This window comes from Vanellus vanellus (genome assembly GCF_965231255.1).
Source record: "Vanellus vanellus genome assembly, chromosome: 2".
Lineage (NCBI taxonomy): Eukaryota > Metazoa > Chordata > Aves > Charadriiformes > Charadriidae > Vanellus > Vanellus vanellus.
Window position 1 is genome coordinate 133,741,615 of NC_138906.1, and position 24,226 is coordinate 133,765,840.

Here is a 24,226-nt window from a genome sequence, read left to right on the forward strand (position 1 = left end):
AAGAGGAGTTTATAAAAATGGTGTGTTTAATGCAAGGTTGTTTGCCTTCTGGCCAGCTCAAAGATGATTTCAAATGGTTTGAGAGTAGTTTAACAAAAACAGAGAGAATTGCCCCCTCTCACTACAAATAACGTAACTTACAAGTTGCTCCAGCAGAAAGATTTCCTCTGAAACAAGCAAAGGAGCATTTAAAAAGACATCACTTATTTTTTTCCCACTAGTCATGTTTTTGTTTCAAACGAGGTTTGGGATATGACGTTCAAAATACAGCATTTACTGGTGGGGGGTGGGATTTGAACAGTCACAAGCATCCTTCCTCATCGTGTCAAGAATCCAAGGAGTATAAAATAATGACAGTGTATAAAAAAATAAAACAGCTTAGAAAGTTAAACCAAACAATCCATACTCCCTACCTTCTCATGAAATTACAAAAGACAGCCGTAAGAAAAAATGCTGAATGAGTGGTTATGCTTTAACAATTATTTGTGTTGGTAAGGCAAATGCCATAATACTGCAAAATATTTTTCAAGTCCCTGATTACAACGTACAAGAGAGGTGGTAAAAATCTTAAGATTGCCAGATGAAGTCACTGAAGACTCTCTGCAGTGATTAGCCAAAAAACATTTTTGTGTGTAGCTCCTGTATTGTCACCCAAATTGTACATTTTGACACTAGACTGGATTTAAAACGAACAAGAAAATAATAAGAAAATACAATACCTCCCCCCACTCCCCATCCCCAAACCCACAACAACGCAGAATTACTGAATCAGAGTAGTTTGGTACAGACTTCTCTTTGCAAGAATAGCAAGACTGTAATTCTAATGATTGTGAAAAATATGTGCACGTGTAACATTTCTTCTAAGTCTTTCTCTTTCAACGTCTTCAGACATAAATGGTCTAACCTGGGTCCAAGCTGATCGGGATCCTTGCGCTTTCTTGACTCTGCCCTGGATGGGTCAGAGGTATTTTCTCCCATCCCACTCATCTTGAACACATATCAGCAACTAGAAGGAAGAAAGTGCAAGAAAAGGTTATGGTGGAAAAGTCACGAGTTCTTTGTTCGTATGTCTAAGTTTCTTGGTCCACACCCAACACGGTTTTTACTTGGCAAATCTATCATTTGAAATAGAGTTTGTTTGAAAGGTACCAATAAAAATACCATGTTTATGACCCCACAAAACGTTATACAAAACTCCTGTAGAAGAAAATTCGTGGTGGGCAAGTAAAACATTATCGTCTCCGATTGTTACCAGTTATGTAAAAGCAGGTAAGTACGTTTTGTGCCTGGCTTGCTGAATTTTCATGGCAATTTTGCAAGGTTGAACGAGGAAAGACAAAGGAAAAGCCGCAGTGCCACACAACAAGAAAAACACAACAGAATTGAAATACATGAAATGAAACATGTATCCCAGCTACATGAAAAGGTAGCACATGCAGCTTTAGTTAAAAATCAGAAGACAATGCTTGCACAAGTACATGTACAATATCGTAGAAACAGAACATCTGTCAACACTAGAGATCACTGAGGAACTGATAAATATTTTGTACATATAATCTACCTCGATAAGAAAAGAACTTGTCAAGCTATCGTGTTAAAACAACACTAGCTGATTATAATTTGTGCAATAAACAGTCCGTGGAAGTTCTGCCCCGCTCCTGGCCGTCTGTTGTCCTGTGCACCCTAGGAGCACATGGAATTCGCCTTCCCCGGATTACAGACCCCTCCATAAGCACCAGTATTCTAGAGGCAGAAAACACTATTACAGAGGGCATAGGGAGATGATGTAAATGATCAAAAAGCTCATGCGATACAGGGCAGTCCTAGCTCACCATCTGCCTAGCTGCTGCCAGTTTAGGAAGGATCATGGCAGAGAGACGCTGCCAGACATTTCAGAGAGCTCCTGTATTGTTTGGGATTAGCAGAAAAATAAACATGAGGGCCATGAAGGAGCCGAGTGTCTCCAGGAGGTGATTCATACCGTGTTAAAATAAGAGCTGGAGCCCGTAATTCCATGATCACTTCACACCGGCATAAAATGGAAATCGGGTATCAAAACAAGGGGGTCTGCCACCTCCTCCTTTCATTCCTGCCCCACCAGTTCCTTTCCCGCCGCTGGCCCCATCAGCCACGCGCTGAACTCAGCGAGGGAACCGCTGGGGGTTAAAACTGCAGTCCCCTTCTCTTTTTCTTTTTGACACTGTGTAAGATCTAGCAGCCAGGGCTTGGGGTGGAAACAGAGGTTCACACGATAAGCCTTACTTTTTCCAAATGAACGGGCTGAATGAAGGTATGGGCAGAAAGAGCCTGGAGAGCGAGATGTAGGCAGATCTGCAGGGATGCCGAGAAAGGCTACTTACTGAAACATGAGCAAGCAAACGAAGACTCGGAGCCTTCTCAGATTCAGAACTGAACACCATCTAACATTTTTCTGAATTAAAAATACGCCCAAATGCCAGGAATAAAAATTCCTTTCTTTATACTGAAAATTTCTTTTTAACTCGTTTGAGTGGAGTCATTTCCTTTTTTGAGACACTGGTCAAGTTTCGTGAAAAACACTAGATCATCCCTGAAAGATACAGCTCCCAGCCGGTCTTTGACATGCATGGGATCAGATCCTATTTGAAAAATACCTGGATTATCTTTTTATCAATTACATCTATACATGCATATGTATATCTACATGTACGTACACACTGCCACCATTTTGAGAACCCACTTCAAGAAGAGTAAGAAGGCCCTGGTTCTGCACCGGAGCAGAGCTGAACTCTCAAAGGGAAGATGTACCATCACAAGCGCCACCATTCTGTACTTGCTGGGGAACTCCCAGTGACCCCAGCCAGGGCATTCACAGTGCCACACCAACGCTGACCTGTGAGGCTGGCTGCTCCTTAACAACTACATATCTTCACTGATTTCTAGTCCCAGCAGCCCTTCATGTCCTAATTTATCTAAATGCAAAAAGTAGAAATATACATTTGTCTAACTGGCTAGGACCTAAGCACCTTCTTGAAAATACGCAATTTCACAAGTATGCAACAGTAGAGCTCCAAGGAAGGAGCAATATACTATTAAGAAAGCCGTGACGATAATTAAAGAGAAGTTGTGAGGAGACAGCAGTTCCACGCCTCTGTCAGTGGAGAGCTGGCACTGTCCTTGGGGCTCTGTTCCAATGACTAAATTTTTCACTGACCGGGGTGAGAAAAAAAAAAAAAAAAAAAAAAAATCATCAGCATGATGGAAGCCGTACACTCCCGAGATCATCTGATCTCTGAGCCAGACTCAGATGGTGACCTAAAGTTCAGAAGAAAAATTAGGCTGGGGAATCCCTTCGTTTCTTATGCTTCCCAAGTAATACCTGAGAAATGTAAATTGGTGAACTATTTTTCTTGAGAAAAGCAAGCACAACAATTCATGAAAACCTGTCAAACAGTCAAGAGTCAACTTCTCCCCCAAGAGTAGTAAGAATTAAAGTCAGAGGTAAGCATTTAGGGGGAACATCTCCCTCCACTCCCCCTTCCTCCCAAAGAAAGCAAATAGGAACAGTTATTGACAGTTTCCCCACCTACTCTGTCAGGCTTACTGCAAAGGGAAGTTTTCTTTTTGCAGGAACCAAAGTTTCATCGGTGGCTCCACCAATGGATAGCTCAATTCTTCTTGCATTCACACTGATGCTATTCTGTAGAAATTCCACTGGGTCTACGATATCAGCCTTCACAGGAGGCATTAAAACTAACCTCCCACTGTAACCATCTGAACTTCATCCTTCTGTATTTAAGGGAACAAAAGTGGTACCATTATTACGAAACTAGCACCTTCTTCTCCCCATATTAAACATCGTAACTGGGTCTAAATAAACAGTTTATTTATTATTAGTATTATTTTATTTTATTTGCACTTCCAGGTCATTACCTCTTTTTCTCAGCAGTATTACCAGTTTGTTCTTAGAATGTTACCTGGTTTTTTTTTACTCATCATAAAGTTTTTCTGGAAATCTACCACCTACTGCTGTGTTTGCTTTCTGCTCTCCCTACATCTTAAAAATCACGTTCTATACCTCAAAGATCTGTATAGGCTCTGCAGCTCCTGAGCTGTAGGTGCCATTCTGCTCCAGAGCAGAATGCAAAATCCAGACCGAGGTGCCTTGGAGAGTGGAGAGCTGGACAGATGATACTAAGTCAGTCTAAAAAATCTCACAGGCCAAAAATGAAAGTCACTAAGCAGTATCCAGTACACAGTACTAACATCAAAAGGAAGCGCCCCCAAACCCTACCTCCCTAGGGATTTAGGGGCTGACCGGGATAGGTAAAGTTCTGCTGTTCCCTTGGGATTCAGAAATTAAAGTTGCCTCCTGAGTTAGGAGAAATGAGGAGGAATAACCTTTTAGAAGCTGTGAATAGATAATCTGCTGCCCTGGTCTTCCATAATACTACGTACCAACTAGAACAGCCAGAAACTGGGCGACGGAGATTCAGTTCCCTGTTGGCAGAGGGATTTCAAGCCTTTATTTCTCAACACGCAGGACAGCCTCCTAGGTGGTAGGCTATCCGCTTGCCAAAACTGGATGTTTACGAAGCAAAGAGGGCATGGTTAATTAACCCTTGCAGTGCAATAGGAGTCTTTAGGTGTGTAGCCCATACCAACTAAACCCACAGGTAAGTAGTTCAAACACTGTCTTAAGGCACCAGCGACTGAGCTTTGAATCCCTTAGGCTGAGGAGGAAGAAAGCAAACCTGTATCTCCCATTTGTCAGCAATGACTCTAACAAGTCAAGTAGAGTCCAAGAGGTGAGCACATTCCCAGTTTCCTCATGTCCTTTAACAAGAGAGCAGCTATTTCAATTTTTTTTAACATGAGCTAATTCACATCCAAGATCTATGCGTACTACTAGAGGAACATCTCTGGAGGGTCTAGGAACCTCTACAAATTTAATGCAGCATAAGTGAGGAACTAAAACCACATTTTCAGAAGAAATTACTTCTGGGCACATGTAGTACCAAAGAGCACGCACCTAGGAAACTTTCAAGTGAAAAGGGGAAATCCTCATGAATTTAGATTGAATTGATAGATGAATTTTAGTCATACAAACATATGTGGGTCAGGAGGAGCTGAATTGCCTATAGTAGTTTCTAGTTCAGCCCTAAATCCCTCCAGACACATTAATTTATCCATCTCAAAATCTCTTGATTATTTGTTATTACTAATAGGTTTATAACACACAAAACTCATTTTAAAATATTGATTTATTTAATGTTACAAGACCATTTATGAACTTTTAAAGTTGTTCTAAACATTCTTAGGCTCCTGAACCACATGGATAACTTCTGAGACCGAAAAATAAAACTCCCAAACTTGAAGTATGTGTTTTTCCAGGGATCATGACAATTCAAAACTGAAGCCACTGTGAGTAGAACGACAAGGTAAGAGATGCAAAGTTTTACTCCTATAAACCTCCCCTATAGGGAACTACCTTAGATTAGAAAGCAGCATTCATCCTGCTCCTCTGATCTTTATACATCTCTGCAGGAATTTCCAGAAAGAAGAAAGATACAGAAATTGAACAGTTCGGTTCCTTCAGCGCTTTAGAAGAAATGGAAAAAATAATATCAGCTCTACCACAGGTCTTCTGAAACAAAAATCAGGAAAAAGTGGGTAAGGCTTATTTAGCATGGTACAGAATAGGAAAAGGATTAACCAAATTGGGAATTAGTAGAAACAAAACCAGCAGTCATTCACTGCACTGAGGAGAGAGAGACAGAGACATATGAAATAGCATCATGATATGTCAGATGCTGAACTACACTAATTTTTATTGGAAAGAAAATGTCTTGCAAAGCTGCATTTGACTGCACACATGTCTTGCAGAATGAACTGTCATGCAAGACCAGGCACTCCCTTTTTTATTGTGTAAGTTGTTTGGGAGATGTACTGCACTGCACAATACAAACATAATCTCCCACTATGGGATTAGTATTTTGCCTTTAGTGGTGACAGCAGATTTTTCTTCTCAATATATATTAAGGTTTTTTCCATTTGTCTTATAAAAAACCCTATAACAATAAATAAGAGCTGAACTTCTAATGCTGACTCAGATGCCCCTCAAGCTTCAATTCCACTGGGCATCAATGAGGAGCAACGGAGCAATGGAAAGATAAATAACGCTCTGCAGCATTTTCGTACAAGGAAGGAGATAATTAGAGAAGCGGAATTATTATTACTAAAAATACTTAAAGAACTAATTTTAGGCTCCAACAGATGACCCGTACCAACAAGACATCTCAGGTAAGTAAATACTTTCTTTGCATTTACGTTTAACACCAGAGGTGTTTTTTCCTGTGCTCTCCATTTCACTACCACAGGCCTAAACATTCAAAATACTTGTAGACAAAATCTCATCTAATTTTTCTAATTGTTAAATGTCAATCACAAACTCTGAAAAAATAAATGAATAAATTCTTGAACAGTATACATTAGTAATTACAGTCATTGAGACCTAACCAGTTTCTACCAGATGTTGGGAGATTGAAAAGACAGGCCCTGAAAGAGGCTTCAATTCATTTTTTTCTTGCTATCAGTAACAAAACAATAGTTTCTGCTCTCGTCATGACAACACATCCTCCTTCACATCCTCCACCAGCAACCACTCTGAGAGTACGCAGAGACTTAACCTAATTATAAAGCAATAGTAAACATGATATTTTTACAAGACATTCATCTTTCAAAGGGGAAAAAACCACAACAATGTAAACCCAGAAATAAAACACGTGAGAAAAAATGAAAAATAGAGGCCTTGTGAAGGAGAAGAGAGAAAAAAATCCAGCACAAATCAGTTGCGTGAATTTCTAACGTCTTCTCCACTTCTCAAATGCCACAAAGGAACATGGCATGCAGAGTAAGCCTTCCAGCACTGATTCTCAGCATCAGTGAATCCAGTTAATCATCCAGACTCAATGTAGAAGAAGATAATGTGCATTTTATCTCTTATCAGGGCAGGCCATCTTCCAAACAAGGCCTGTTAAACTGTCAGATTTATTATAAGCCTAACAAATGCAGTTAAAGAATAAATGAGGATTACACCTTCAAAGCTGCTATTTCAATCTGAAAAGTAGCAAACAAAAGGTAAAGTACCATATAGCGGACAATCAGGTAGCAGTACTATAGTACTACCCTTCCAGCACACCCATACATGCATTTAGTGTAGATACAACTGATAAATATAGAAGTGATTTATTAAAGTCACTGTTTTATTGAGTAACAAACAGCGAAAATACGGTTTACTGACCAGAAACATGACAAGTCATTGAAAAGTTTGGCAATAATTTTCTCTAACAGCCCAATTAAAAAAAATAAACAGCTCGTATTCCTGTGGTTAATTATAAACTCAAACATACATCCATTATAATTCATAGTTTTTTCCTGTGAAGGTCTCATGACTGGATGCTTTCAGTCTCGGTTTCAAAATTACTGAGGTACTCGGTGTAGCATTAATTCTGGTAGAAGCCAGAGGAAAGTTGGAAGTCACACGCAACTTCTGATTCTTCACATTTTTTTCCTGCTTATGAACTCTTTTTCCACCGGCTCCATTTTTGATTTGCAAAATATTTACTACTGATACATATTGCCATCTTCCACCCTTTTGAAGGCGGCAATACTTGCTAGCCGCTTTCCCGGGCCTCAAAAGGAAATCGCTGTCAGAGGCAGGATAAGATGCTAGATCAGAGACTGGAGCCACTGGAGCCTAAGGCCAGCTTTTTATCCGTGAGCCACAGCAGCACACGAGGAAGGGTTGCTTCGGCTCCCCGCACTTTTCACTGTAGCACCCGTCAGAATCCCAATCAGCTAATTGAGCCCACCTGCCCCACACACCACACTGCGCTCAGAGGAGCAAACTTTCTCTTGCATGGGGATTTCAACAAATCCAGAGAGATACGGGTAAGGGTTTGGAAATTAATCAAAGGAAATAAAAGAAGCAGGACCAAAAAGTGTTTTCTGGCAAAGTGAAATTAAAGCAAGAGATCCACCACTGAAAAGTCTGACAGAGAAGAAAGCTAAAGATGTAGTAAACCATCTTCCTGCGTCCCTGGTATACAGAAGTCACATGTTCTACAACCAGCTACTATACCCATCCTTAATCATCAAGCATCTGGAATTGGGATATACCCCAAATGACACAATGCCAGTCTGCCAAAATAAGCAAGATGCCCAATACCTCGGTTGGTAATGGTAACCTCAGATTAAAAATACAAATTAACGTATCCGAGGGTATGCTTTTTTCCTGAAGCAGCACTACCATTTTCACTATAGATCGAACTGCCTAAAATCTTTGCCACCCTGCAACAGTTGGGCAGTATAAGAAGTATATAAAACAGAAAACAGAGTTTCCACGAGGAAGGTGGTAGCAGCAAGCTGAAAAACTCTAGTCACCTTTAAAGGACTTGTATTAAATCTGATGTGCACCTGTAGCCTTTTCTATCTGAAAAGAATCCTTGTTACTTAGAAGATAAAAGTTCATTTGAAAGAGAGCCTATTACGGGTAACATTAAAACAAGGGTTATGGTAATATTTACTAACCTCTACTTTATTCTTGAACTCCACAAACTAGAACTAAGAAAAGGAACATAATTTACTACCGAATGCCATTGAGCCCATGTATAAGAGAACAGTAGCCTGGCTCCAACACCTACTACTCACATTTTTGCTGTCTACAAAAAGCTGTAACAGACTACAAACAAATGTTTAAGCCAAAGGCTCCTTCCTCAACCATATCTTTTCCCTTACTCCTGTGTAATGGCTTTAGAGTGGTGTATTAGACAGTAAGAAGAAGACATATTCCATTTGCAGCCTGAAAGCCAATAATGCTCATGAATTTTTTAGCTGAAAGACACTTCAGGATGCCACTGGGAAGACCGTCTAATAAACACATTAGGCTGCAAATGGGCGGCAGCAGCTCTTTAACACATGCTGTAACAATCAAATAAATGGCTAATGTTAACGTTCAGTGTTAGAGACTGGTATCTAATAGGACTTTCTTTAAAATCCACCTAAATCTTGAAGGAGAAAGAGGTTTTTCTCAGCTACTCAAAACCACAGGTCTGAGAAACCCCTGGGTTCTGCTTGAGACTTTGCAAAAACCCCTCCAGGCTGACCCCAGCACGGTAAGATGGTTCCTACCTTCTATATTCCCATAGGCTAAGGCTCTTAACAGAGCCACTCACTCAGCTGCCTACGGATTAGCCTACGTCAGCCACCTCTAATATGCCCGGGAACGGGAAGACTAGGCTTTAACAAGACAACAGAGAAAAAATATCAGAGGAAGAAAGTATCTTTTTTTTCTTTTTTTTCTTTTTTTTTTTTTTATAAAACGGACAAGAGGTTTGCTCCATTTCCACTTTTAAAGAGGAAAAGGTCTGTTTTCATCAAAACACGGTCAAAGAGGAGGCAGGTGGTACTACTGCAAAAAATTGTTCAAGACTCTGTACCATAATTTCAGGCTTGGGATTCTCCCTCTCTCTTGTTATCAAGAATTGTTTCTGATTCTTAATACTCATCAACAAAAGAAATGCCGCTTAATACCACTAAAGCTCCCCTTAAAACACCAGATGAAAAAACAAATACAACGGCAGATCATGATTTATATATATGCCAGTCACTCTTGCATCCTTTCGTTTGTGTTGGGTAGCTAAGTTAAAAAAAAAAAACAACAACAAAACCACAAACAACTAATTCTAAAACCATTTAACCCTCTAGGTTGCATTTGATAAGTATCAAACTATGCCTGCTAAAAAATATTAAGCCTGCAAGCATTTTCACCAGCAAAGGGGGAGTCCAAATTCCCACGTGTTTATTTAATCTAGAATTTTTCTTATCGTTCACAATTATTAACAATTGTACTTATGAGACTGATTTAGAAGCACAGTATTTCAAATCTAGTGCGATTCAAAGTAAAATTTTGTGAATAGCATAGCTGAGAAATGAAGCAAATCTAACAACGTAGAAAAGGATAATATTATAGGAAACTTTGTAGCTATAAATAGCTTTCATTTCCAATTGATGGTACTTCTGGAACAGTGAGTTAAGCATATTTTAAGTCCTACTGAATCCTCTTCTGCCAATCTCAGTTTCAAAACTGTTATTTGTCCACTTAAATTCCACACCAACCTTCCCCCCCCAAAACCATCAGAGAGCAAGGGGAAAACCAGACGAGAGAGAGGAGAAGAGTGAAACAACTGCTCTCACGAGTGTAAAGCACCGTGGAAAAACTCAAATCCAGGAACATTTTCTAATCTCATAAATATAACTGATACAAATGTATACATTACTTACAATACCAGTAAGCTTATACAGTTCAGTGTGATTTTTTCACAATGCCTATCTTAGCAGTGAGAGAAATAGGACCGATCACAGCAGACAAAGGCATTTACGCATCTCTGGCATGGGCATGCCTACATTAGGATTGAACTCCAGCTAACTGCCTGTCAAATACCAGCCTGTTTACTTTAGATAAAACATACTCCATTAATAAAAAGCTCAGGAAACTGGGTTCCGTAAGGGTAAAAAGTAAAAAGCAGAGGGTGAGCCAGAGAGCACAGCATCGTGTTTCTGCATTAGTTGCATACAATCGGTAATACATAAAGTTATTGAACCTATACGCAGAGACATCAAACCTGTCATATATGAATTTGAGTTCCATCACTCATCAACCTCATTTGCAATGACTTCATGCAGCTAGAGAGGTGTTGGTCCTCCTGGTCACCAGGATCAACCTTGCATGCTCAGGTGCTATGTGACGTGCAACCCAAGTTTGCAGTGAAGCCTCTGCAGGAGATGCTTATGTTGCATGCCACCTTTCACAGCTCACCTGGTCATCAAAATAATGTTCCTTCAGTCACGGAGTGGATACTGTTACTGAAAACACACGATTGTACTGCAATCTTTGCTGCAGTTCAGAAAGCCCAGCTTTGCGTGTCTTCTCTGGTGCCTAATCAAAAATTGAACTTGTGTTTTTCACATAGCTGCAGCACTACGAGGGTTTGTTTTTCTCTTCTACCCAACCACCTATTACCAAGAAGCTTGTTGAAACTTCAGGCCATTTCTTCGAATGCCAAGCACTGAATTAAAACTCTGATTTGCAGGAAGTGTACCTAAACATTATCTAAAGCACTTCTACGCATTTTGACATTGTTATCGTGGTGAATGATTAACCTACTCCACACATACCTACAAGATACACTTACATACTCCATACTTCCTTCTAAAATACTGAGATGCTCTCAAAAGCATGCATTTAGTTTAACAGGGTATAACAATAAAGCCTCAATTTAAGAATCAGGAATTCGAGCTTCTTTCTTCCAGAAGGTTGCAAGTTCACAACAGACCAAAGTCAAACACGCCTATATTCGAGTTAAATAAATGCTAGTACTCAGCTTCACAAATGGCCACAGCCGTAGTAATGTTAACAGCTGGCTATGAGGTGAATTCCACCTCACATTTATGTCCTCAATCAGGGATGTGGCTGGTCCCCACACCAGGTTCGAAACCCTGCACCAGTTCTTGAAATTGTACACCCAAGTCATCCTTCTCAGTAGGGTGCCTGGCTTAGCCATCCCCTCTGCCTTTGAAATGCATTTGCAGCATCTCCAAAGGAAAACTCAGCATCCTCCTCAGCCTAAGATGGTTTACCTCAGCCCTGGTCCCAGAGGGTGCCCTGGCAGCAAGGATGCGGTCCCGGATACTACAGGAGAGACCGGCTGAGGTTTGCCCCTTATTCCTATCCCATATTTGCATGAGCAGGTAGCTCCCCTCAGCAGGTGCTTCCTGCTGATACTGGTACCCATGCCAGTATCACCTGTTCATATTGGAGCAGCGGTGTAAGAGTTGGGAAGTAGAAACGGTTTTATTACTCTTTTCTTATTAAAGTTGGAAGAACAACCAATTTAATACACGCTTTTTGAGAGGACACAGCTATATGCATAAAAGATTATATTTGTATCTTCTCCCAACATGCAGAATTATAGTTTTGTATTTAATACAGATGTGTTAGATGTATGTTAAACTCTTGCCAAAGGCATTGAGAGTACTAACTACGCACACTGTAACTAAGCACGAAACTCAAAACTAATAGAATGTCAGAGCCACTCACAAGTGTCATGCAAACATTCACAGAGTACGATTAACTTAATAAAAATTAAATGTCCACAGTAGCCTGTACACCCTAATCAAAACATTCTTAATACAGCCATGAGTTTAAAAACTGATCTGTGAACATGAGTAACAATTGCTAATGACTTCAAATTTCACGTCAGTCTTCATGCAGTCTTCTACTTGCTTTAGTAGAATACTGCAACCAGCAATAAAAAAACAGAAGATGAAAGTTTAATTGCCATTTTAAAGCATTTAAAAGGAAAGCACAACTCAAAAATCTTCTGCTTTAGTTAGTCAACTGCCAAGGAATAAAACCTTGTGGACATAAGCTTTGTACCCCAAGCGTGTGTGTATATATATACACACACACACACATATATATGTATGCGTATATATGAATTACAGACTGTGACCAAATAAAACATACATAGGAATGGCTGTATGAGTTCAATGAAAGAGACATTTCGTTAGTGACTAGTCTGTCACGGAAGCTATTAGCAGATGCCTCAGGAAAAAGTACCAGGCAGCTGCAGAACGATCCTTCCCCCTGACATCTCCTCTGTCTGTCTCTGACAACCCGTGGTTCAAGCTTAGCTGTGGTGCTGCTGTCCCTCCTCCTCCCTCTGAACCTATCTTCAGTTGTGCCTAATTCCTTCTTAAAACCATATATATACACCTTTGGCCTCCACAACGCTTACAGGCAACACCCTATAAGCTCTACCACAGCTCCCTTAACAGCAGAAATGACATTCTGGAAAAAACTGAGGAGTTCTAAGGGGATGTTATGACTCAACTGAAATAAATCAGAATTTTATCACTGACTTCACTGAAGCTTGGATTTTCCTCCTAGTCTACTAGAGGAAGATGTCGAACTGTTATTTCTCTCTTTTGTAGGACATAAATCACTCCACGGGCCTGACACAACTATGCTGGTACCCTGCAGCCCAAGCAAAACAAGGTTACTCTTACTATTAAAGCTGAATGTTCATTATCAGCCGTTTTATTCTCTTTGTAAAAATAAACTGAAATTAGTTTGTGTTAATAATGAAACCATTTACGGTAAAGAAGAATCACAAGCGCTAGGAAAGAATTAGCTTATATTCCAAGTATTTTTAATTTTGGCATACAATGAAATATGATTACTAAACAGGGGAAGAAACACCCACTGCATTCATAGAAGGAGTTGACCAGAAGACTGCAATACAGTGCCCCAAAGTAAAAAATAACACATCTAAAACTAGTTGGACCGAACACCTGGAAAAGCTTCAGGAAAAGCAACAAAAATAATTTTATTACTGTGCAGTTCTAACAGAAGTTTCTTCACAAGAATCTAGTGTTAGCCAGTTGCTCAGTCACAACAGCCGATGCTATCAGGAACGGAAAATCAGAGCACTACAGTACCCTGATGAAGTCTGGGGACCGCGTGCATAAGAGAAGATGAAATGGGAGCAGCAAAGAGGAGATTCAGGTACAACATATACTGCAAATTAAATGCATTTATCATAAACTTTTGGGTTGATTCTTCACTTAGGATTTTCGTCAAATTCCTGCAATCTTCCTTACGCTCTGCATCCTCAAATCCCAGCCAGCCCTTCCCAATCCCTCACTGTACAAATCCAGACATCGGGGAAACCACCCGCCGGGTTCCGCCACAGACCGCCGCGTATGGAGAGCAGCCTACCTCGGAATGACACAGGCTTTCAAATCTCACCCCCCCACCTTCAGAGACAAGCTTTACGTGCTAATAATAACTTCTAGCCCAATTTGGGCATTCTTCTAGGCCTGCCTCAGCTGAAGGTAAGCAAGTAAGAAAAGCTAAGGAGGAATGCAGGCAGTGAGACGATTCCATCGGGATTTCCTCGTAGGTACAGTGATTATCAACTTACAGTTTTCTCGTTCACCAGCTCACACAGCCTGGCTTGTAGACCCAGTCCTCACTCCTTAACTCAGCTTTCTAATTATAATTATGGGGCTATTCTATAGTAGTGCACTAACAAATTTATTCAATTTATTAATGAAGTAGATTCTGAGAACCAAGGTTGTTTTTCACACCTTTCCTCATTTTTTCCCTGCTACTAGTCTAAGCAAATCAATAAAATGGTACTGCAAAATCTAACCAGGCAGTTGATGTCCTAATGACATTTGTTATTAAATATTGTGCTAAGAACTCTGGAGTGAAATGAAATATTTCAAAGTACTCCTCGAGGTCACACTTTCCAAGAAGGGTTGTTTGGTTTTTTTTCTTACAACATGGTATATTGTACAATGCAGTCATATCTTCCCTCCTTCTTGCACAAGAAATTTACCTTACAGAGATGACAACAAACACGAAAAACAAAATGAAAAAAAAAAAAAAAAAAGAGCGCAACACCTTTTGAACATTACCAGTGTAACCTTGCTGACTACAGTAGCGCACAGAATTTCGAAGAGTGGGCAAACAAAATCACTCTGGTCAAAGATAGTGCTTGAAGTTTCATGTATGCTACATACCGTACTTCTGTAAAAAACTGCTTAGGAAAGACAACACCCCAACTGAGTTTTGCGAGAACACAGAGCCACCTGAAGAACACAGTCCATACAAAAGGTCGATTTTGTTCAAATTTCCCCTCCTAATACATTCTAAAAGGCATCAGGCAAATCAAAATGACTGTACGAGCAGCAAAAATCCATTTTTCTACAAAACATAGGTGCCAACATTTCAGCAAGCCCTACTCAGCCCCCTCTATCTTGTTAGATCTTCCGTACTGAAATAAAGGAAGAAAAAACAAGAAGCAGAGAGGAAGTTTCATTGTTCTTGCGGCTTCGACATTTGGTGCCGTGAACGTGCCGGGCTCTCAAGCCTCTACCCAACGGCACCGCCTGCCCCAGGCCTCTGTATCAAAATGTAGGTATACTGCTATTAAAATAATCAAACGGAGACAAAAGAGAACATGCAAATAAATAGCACTAACTTGTTTACGTTTCTGGCTCTGCCCTCACAGTATGAAATAAAGTCTCTTCAAACATACTACACTAATTTGAAAAACAATAATATTTTCCTTCCCTCCTCCTATCTCAAAGTAGCACGAGTTTTTCAAAGTCCTAAATAAAATAAACTAAGGCATTTCCTGTATGTATTTAGTTAATTATTAAACCGATTCTAAGCATGATAGTCACCACCACTATTTCAATACGAATCCGGGAAAACACACTTCTAGCTAACTGCCAGTGCGCTGCAGTAATGACCGGTTATATGTATATTTGCAATCCTGCCCTTAACTTTGGAGAGAGAAGTGACGATCAACACTCCCACACAAATTCAAACACTTCATTTTATCTTTTTTTTTTTTTTTTTTTTTTTTTCTTTTTCCTGTGGTCCAGGATTAGTATTACTGCTGTGAGGTAAAGAGCAATGCTGGGCTTCTTAATGCTGTGTAGGACAGGAAAATAAAGCCAACAAGCCTGCAAGAACTTCCCGAGCTGGGGAGACAGCATACTATCTTCACTTACTACAAGTAACCGTCTATAATCTTTTTCAGGGGATACTATTTTTTAAATTATCTGCAATACTAAATGTTGCCCTCCCAAGGTTAAAAGAAAGGTAAATACTGCCAAGATATTTCATGACATCAGCACGCACAACCATGAGATAAATATGAGGTCTGAAGATGAACTGAATGTCATTCTGTGTACGGGATCGCATACTTGTAAAGAAAACTATTAAGATTAGAGAATGGAGAAAGTTATATAACAACTACGAATGTTTCAGTGTGTTTTGTCTACTTAAGCTCTTGGTCAGAAAGAGAAAGCTTTATTGCAAAAATGTCGCAGTCTGACTTACTGTGTACTTTTTCATGTGCACGGAAATTACTGAATACTGAATAATAATTACTGCAATGAAAAAGACACTCTCAGGCTCCACCTCCTCTTGACAGTGGGAAAATATAGATGGGTTTGTGTATTATTCTGGATGCCAGAAAACTTGCTTATAAAAATATTTCCTGTGCCCTGACTGAGATATATTTAGCCTCATAAACCCATAAAACTGTCACAGGCAACCACAAGTACACCTGTAGCCATTAAAAAGGGGGGGGGGGGGGTAACAACTACAGAAACTAGACAATCAAATTTACATTATTACTTTGAATTTGTTATTCAGAAATATTATCTTCAAACTCTCTTGCTCAAAAATAAATTAGCTCTGCCTTCCGCTGCCCCAAGCCCAGACTCCCCCTTGCCCCCCCCCCCCCCCCCCCCGCCCCCAACATCCACAGACATCTACTACAATGCACACACGAGAGTACACATACGTGCAAAAAGAGAGCGCTAACAATGAAGTCACAGCACTTCAGAAACACACCTTGTCGTCTTCCAGCCTTTGCAGTTGAGGGCAGATCTCACTAGTTTTTCTGCGTCTTCAGCTCAAGATGTAGATAAATTCCCCATCCATCACACTAGCTTTTTATTAAAAAAGGGGGGGGGGGGGGGGGGGAGGAAAAAATAATATAAAAAAAAAAAAAAAAGGAGACAATTACCAGTAAGTTTACAGCCTTAAAAATATCAGCTGTCCATTATCCCAAACCAGTGTTATGTCTTGATGTAAACCAAAGCACATGCTGAGTGAGGACGTGCGCACACAGCAGCTTATCATCTCTGTCATCTGCTTCTAATGACAGCTGACAAACTGGCCACGCTAATCCTTCCCTAACTGCTGATCAGAGAGATCCCCCTTTGACAATCCAGCATGGTGGAGTACTCGAAAATTCCTCCTGCTTCTGTTCTGTTGCTGCTCTAAAAAGCAGTTTCCTTTTCATTGAGATAATAGCCTTTTCTGCAGTCACGTGGCGCCCGGGCTACATTAGCAGAGCTTGATGATAATAGACAGAGTAACTCCCCTCCCTCCCTTCTGCTGATTTTAAGGGTACGACTCCAGGAGAAACCCAAACCCGGCAACACTTGAAATCATTTTGCATCCTCCCTCTATCGAAAAGCAAATTGTGCTGCCGGTGGAGAAGAGGAATACGTGCGCTTCCTCTTGTTCTTGCACCAAAACTAATTAACAAATACATTTTTAGGCAGTGCCTTCGTTGGGGCACACACGCTGGTCATAAACATGTCATATGAGACTAAACTGAATATTAAGTACGCTTAATACTGAATGTCTGGCATGCTAGAATTACTCTTTTTCCCCCTGGAGTACTTTAATTCCCCCCCCCCCCCCGTAATTTTAGTTCTGCTGCAATACTCTTCTCTCAGCAGCGTCCTATGGTTCATCTCCTCCAAGCACCCAACTCTCCTGCAAATACAAGAAAGCACAAATAGCAAATGATTCGCACTACGACCTCCAGTGCGAGTGCTTCCCTTGTTCTTTTTTTTTTTCTTCCCTTTTTTGAAAAAAAAAAAAAAAAAAAAAAAAAAAGTAACATCATTTATCTCGCTTTAACTCAGTACCCTGACAAACATCTTAAGCCTTTTTTAAATACACTGCCCAGTGGGGGAAACCTACCTATGCTTCAGCTTCAGAGTTCCCATTCCTCCTGATAGAGAGTGCCAAGCCCCGGGTGGGTTTGCACCTCACTGTTCAGAAGGTTTCCTTCTTGTAAAAGAGCAAAGCATACGCGCAGCCACACTGCTCTGCCCTACCTTCCCCGAAATATTGCGCAGACTGAAAGCAGAACAAACCTTTCCTCTCCTGGCACACCGTTTCCCCGTCACCTTGGCACACCGCTTAAAGACCGTCCGATTTATCGGCCCCGGGTCTGCCCACCTCTGACAGCGCTGGGCAGTGCAGGAGGGCGCGCACCAGCGTAGCCTTTCACCGGACGTTTCGGTGTTGGGGTTTTGCACACTGTTTAAGAAAGCTGTGGATGAAGCATCTTAAAAGTAATTTGCACGCCCGCAAAACAGCTTTTGTAGCTTTGTACCGACTCTTTTCCAATCTGAATTGGGAAAAAGAATTGTTTCCTTTTCTCCTTCCACTTCCACCTTTTCCCATGACACCAGACGATTCTCCTTAAAGACAACATCGATCATAAACTTACGGTTTCTCCCGAAACCGGAAAGGTTAGTGATAGAGACTGCGGTTGTACTTAGAGGACACTTAAGGCGGACAGTGCGAGGGAACAGTGGTTATCCCGTACACACCGTCTTTGCCAAGGTTGCCCCGTCACCTTTTCTGTTTACTCCTCTCCCTAGAGACAGCCTTACGCAGGAAAGTGGCCCTGCCCAAGGCTCTGGGGGATCCCTGCTCCAAGGCTACGATACAGCTGAGGGCCAGCCAGCCTTTCCACGGCAGAGGAGCTGGAAATGGAATGGGAATGGGGCCCCTTCTGCACCAGCGTGAATCCCTTTTTTCTACTCTTCCCTTTTCCATGCTTTAGAGATAATCCGTGAGAAAGATCCTGTGTCCAGGAGCAAATAATCTGGTTCCATACAGAGACTATATAATACACTATATTCAGCAGAAAAACATAGAAACATATACGCTAAATAGAATATTTTTTTTTGCCAGTTCTTTCTAAATATGTCTTCCATCTCAAAGCCCCACACTATATAGGGTAAGTAAACTGAACATTGTTCAGAGCTACATATCACTTTAAGCCCAATAGAACAAGAACTGCTTTGCGATCTTAACTTTTTTTTATTAAAACAAATTGCCGCTTGCATTTTCCATATTAATTCCTTAGCCGAAGGAAGGTGCATCAAGCATACTGGTTAAATTGGAAAATGATACAATTGTGGAAAAAACTGTGAAGATTACAGAGAGCATCTCTGATATTCACAAAAATGTATTAATAGACAAGCCCCAGAAGGAAAATGAGCTTTCACAAGAACACACACACACAATACTTCACTTGCGAAGTACAAATCTAAGGAAAACATAAAAAACTGGAGCATACCAGTCAGATAACAGAGCTAGAACTGTACTGCTGATATTTACAAGAATCATAAAATGAGAAATTCAAAGACAACACAGTAGGGCAAGCACAAACACTACAGTCACAGCATTAGGGAAGGAATTATGTGTAAATAAAAAGGAGGTAACAGAAAAGGGTCATTGTAGCAATAAAATACAAATTGAAGACTGAAAGGAGTGAAAGCATACAGATGTTATTAAAAAGATTGCTTAGTGAAGAACGGAGTACAGATAAAGTGAATGGAGAAGAGGGAACATACCAGTACGGTGCACAGACTGATTCAAAACATAAACGGAAAGAGAAATGAGTGAAAAAATATTCCTGTTAGAAAACACCAGTCTGAATATAAATAAGGAAACATGCAACTGCAAGGGAGGAAAGGCTTTTTGGTTTTATCAGGCAGCGAGTACCTGCTTCCAGTGGAAAGGACAGAATTGTTGCTTTCTTTTAAATAGAGTTTCACAGGAATTGTACACAAAATTTGGAGATGAGGAGGTGACCTTTAATCCTGGCACTACAGATTTTTTTCATATTAGGATAATACAAACACCTTACACAGCAGAAGATGTTCATCTAAGTTTTCTCCAAGAAATCTATTTCATTAATACTTCCTTTTGTTTGCCCAGCCACAGGTGGCTTTGCAGTAGACACAGGGAAGTTGTACCTTCACTAAAACATTTACAATCCATGTTTTAACGTGATCAAATAATTGAAATTGATAAACAGAAAACTGCTTTTGTTGCACGTATTTCACACTTCTCTTGAGTTTGTGTTTTCTTTTTCTTCCTTTGTTTTCTCTTCAGAAAGAGTGAATTGGGCAGAGACGAGGACACACTCTGGCGCTGTTTGCCCTTTTTCTAACATACCCGCACCTGAGGCAAGGATGGGTAAAGCAATCCCAAAACGTGTTTGCAGTCTTTTTATCTCTCACCCTCTATCCCATACCCAGGAGGATACAGTTCCACCTTCATAACTCCTTCAGTCCTCTCAGTTTGGAGTACCCAAAGGGGTACCATAATTGCCAGCTATAGCGACGGCCCTCGTTTACCCTGCAGAATAGTAAGACACTTGAAAATGTGTTTGAAAGATTACAAAACTGACTCATTAGGCTTTATTCCAGGCAAGAGGACACTGACTTTTAGGAAAGCTGACTAGGCAGCATTAAGTGCTGCTTGTGAGAAAGACTGGAAGGGCAGAGCCCCCCCATCGGCACAGGGAACGACAAGCAGAAACTATTACGACTGACTTCCACGAAGCACAATAAGCACATTACTGCTCGGGACAGGAACAAAGACAGTGCAATGATTTTTCATGCGTTACATTTCAATAAATGTAGAAGCAAGCATACAGCTTTCAAATAGTAGGTCATTTTTTTAGATTCCTCTATCTGAACACTAACAAAAATGTTAGGGTTTTCAACTCAAAACTTTCAAGTCAAAACCTGTTGACTTACATGTTAACGATATCAACATTTTACCAGTTCTGGAACTCCTAATCCACCATTACCTGAAAACTAAACAGATTTTTCTTTTTCCTTTTACCAGCTGAGGAAAAATAAATGGGATAGTGTAAATAAATCTAGTTTTTATGACCTTTGCATCTCCTCTTGAGGGACACAAGAATCATATCAAATGTACTTCCAGTGGAATTTGGAGCACTTGGCACTTCTCACAGTCAGTCTCTGTACTAGCAGTACATATACCTACAGTGCTAAGTACCTTGCGACTTCTGGCCATGCAGGGGCAATGAAAAGACAACCCCTCCTCTCTCAGCCTCTCAGATATTACTGTTGACTTCTCTTCATAGTATGAAAATGTCCGTGCTTCTTGAAGACAACTGAGCAGGGCTCTCATAACTTCGTAAGCATGCACCCAGCTACTCGGAGTATCCTGTGTGCAAGTTTCTGCAATATCTAACTGCAGAATTCAATACTGTGGTGTGTGCTATATATAGCAATTAAGTTCTGTATGGGCATGTCCATTGACAAATGTGTGCTTTTTTTTTTTTTTAATACAAGTTTGATGACTACAGTTAACTGAAATTTTTGAGTAACAGTTGGTTGGGATTTATTTTTCTTTTTTCTTTTTTTTTTAATAAATCTCTACTGCTTCACTTCCTTACCTTTAATTAAGAAGGAATATGAGGGGGGAAAAAAAAAAAGAAAAGGGTTCTTTCAGTGCAATCTGGAAATGGTCAGCTCCTGGTTCAGCTCTTTCTCCTCTTGCAGACTAAAAAAGGATCAGATCCCCTGCTCAGAGTCTCTGCTTCTGGATGCTTGCCGGTGCTCTCTATGGGTTGTACACCACGAGGTGCTCTCTGGTGGAGATGGGCCTCAACCCACAGAGAGACAAGTTCAAGACAGTGGGTTGCTTCCATCTGCGCTGACAGCACAGCACACGAGAGGAACCCAGCACAGGAAGCTGAGCAAGCAGAGAAAACCAGAACCAGAGTGGAAATACTACAGCATAAAAATAAAAGTTGTATTAACACGACACATTACAGAAATGCAATAACATCTAGTCCTACCATCCATTTTTAACAGAATGTAGTTAAATCATGACGGGTCCAGGATTATATATATATATATATTATTTTTTTTTTTAAGAAAAGACTTTTAGGTCTACAGAATGTGCCTTTCAGTGAATATGTTCTTAAAATCAGCTCTAACTCTTTATTTCACCTCAACCCAGGACAGAAGTACTTATATGGGAAAAGACTTCTGATAATAAAAGGGTCCTGAAACCTGCAGACCAACAGCTGGCAAGATTCAATGACTGAGGTTTAAGTCAGACAAAAGCTTAAATCAGACAAAAATAAGTCTAGAAAATGTTTATTATTAAATATTGGATCAAAATCATACTAATTCATCCAAGTATAAGGTAGGTTTTCTTTCATGTAGTCTCCGCTAGAAACAAATATATTTCTAAATGGCATCATATGGCTCAATCAAGGTAGAGGATTAAGGAAGAAATCATTTGGTGACATTTCCTGGTCTCTGATAACCAGGCAGGGCAGCACAGTGTAACACTCCATCTGCCCATAACAGCAACGCTGTGTGAACTCGGCAAGATTTGATACATTGCCTGCGGTTTTCCTTGAAACAGAAACTTGCTGTTGTGTTTAACGCAAGTGGGACCTCTACCTTTAGTTCAGGATACAGCAAATTACTCTACCATACCTGGTGTTGAATACCTGTGTCTCTGCGCCTAGACCTCTCTCCGAGGAGAAAGTTAACATTTCCCAGTAAGTCATAAAAGTCTCGTGTCTCATCTATGTTCGGTAGTCGTCCTGTGACCGCTCGTGGCTTGCAGACATCGCCGTGCGTTTGAAAAGCCAGTTCCCGTGAGCAGCAAGGAGGAAACACACAGAGACTGTTATCTTGCAGGCCCTGAAATTCTAGGCTTTCACATCCCTCCAGGAGACCTCCCTGAAGAAGGGAGACGCTACCGCTTACAACTAGCTTCACGTGGGAGAAATTGGAACACAGGGACAGTTGCATTTTGCAAATTTGGGCATAAATAATAAGGTAATCACCCACTCTAGCCAAATGTTACAAACACGTCAAACAGCACTAAGTCAGTGTAAATGCTGAATGATAAACAGTGATGAACAGTAAACACTGAGGACTGACCTCTTCCCTTAACCATTAGGAAATTAGTGCACAAGAAAGCAGGGTCATGCCCCAAATTTTGATACTATCCAGAATATCAGTGGATGATACAAGGTACAGAAGAGAAACTAAAGAAAGTCAGCTTTTCTATTAAGAGTTTTAAAGTGTTCTGGTGATGATTTCTATCAGTATCAGACAGAATAATGAAAAAAAAAAAAAAAAAAAACAAAAAACAAAACCAAAAACGTTTAACTAAGCCCAAGCGCAAATGCTCCTGAAAACTACAAGGGCTGTCAGAGATAACACTATTTGATGAGAAAACTGAGAGCCAGAAACTGCAGCCTACCAAGTAAAACAAAAGTGAAAGGACAAGTAGCAGCAGCTGGAAGTCATCTGATTTACAATAACATAATTAAATACTCTCATATGAAATAAAAATCAGCTTTAGGACAATTGGTCTGTGCACCTTTTTATAATGAGGTTGATGTGACAAAACTGAGATTTACTGAAGTATTATGAAAATTCAAGAATTTCAAATTTTACTTGGTGAGGGTAAAAGATAAAAAAAATATCTTGTGGTAATACAACAGCAATCACTGGATGTAGGGCATTAAGGAAAATTTAAAACAATGACAGTAGTGTTCAACAGAAACCAGACTTGTTCACTTCTTGTCCGACAGAAGTGCAGGTTTGCTACTAGTGCCAGTAATAACAAAAGGCAGCTCTCAAACATGGAAGACAATACTCATTTCATCTAAATAAAAAAAGAGCAAAATTTAGGTATGCAGGTAATTAATTGCAGTAGAAACAAGATGTAACAGTCTAACAGAAACCTAATTCTGAGCAGAAACACTGCACTCTCAAATAACCCCCAGCGTGGTTAGCGTTGAATATTTAAGTCTATGATAAGCAGAAACATGTCAGGACTTGGGTTTATTGCTAACTCTTAAAAGAAAAGTTCAACACACAATTCCTAAACAGAAATCTATTTTCAACTTCAGTTTGTTCTAGGTTTTCCATTAAATGAACTGCAAAGTAGGTGCATATGTATGACTGAAGGGAAAGACTCAGAAACAGCATACAGCTAAATCATTTTAATCTGAAATATTTAGAACACACAGCAAATCCTGTCCCATCCTGAGACATCTCCCCCAAATATATTGATGTTATATTGTACATCAGGATGAAAAGTTAAAGGCAGATGCAATCTTTGAAAGTAGATGACAGACTCATTACAACTGCTACCAACTGCAAATAGCAGGGCTGACACATCTTCCCTCAATGCAAAGTTAGTGGCCCCCATGTTTACAGATTTTAAATTTTCCACAAAAGCAATCTCAAAAAAACATTCCCTTACTCTAATCTAACAAAAATATCAACAATACGGATGGCGCATTTCATTTTTTTGGAGACTGCGCTGGAGCTTGTTGTACCGAAGCACAAGATGATACAAGGTCAGTTAAATGGGGAGAAAAGTCAAGTTTGGAAGAATACATGGTTATTTCATTGCTTTGCCTTTGGCAAAGAGATTCCCATCTTTATCTTTCAAACACATGGTTGTCATGACTCTCTCATCTTG

The 24,226-nt window shown here is 40.2% G+C and overlaps 1 protein-coding gene across 1 annotated transcript in view; it reads right to left on the reverse strand.

Annotated features, from left to right (window-relative positions):
- Window positions 1-987, reverse strand: part of NCOA2 (nuclear receptor coactivator 2) — a gene marked incomplete at its 5' end in the record, with an annotated part of 76,322 nt that extends 75,335 nt beyond the window's left edge. Inside the window, one exon of the mRNA XM_082499003.1 lies at window positions 905-987. Within this exon, the coding sequence (XP_082355129.1) occupies window positions 905-987 (83 nt within the window). The remainder of the gene's footprint in view (window positions 1-904) is intronic.
- Window positions 988-24,226: the final 23,239 nt, after the last annotated feature.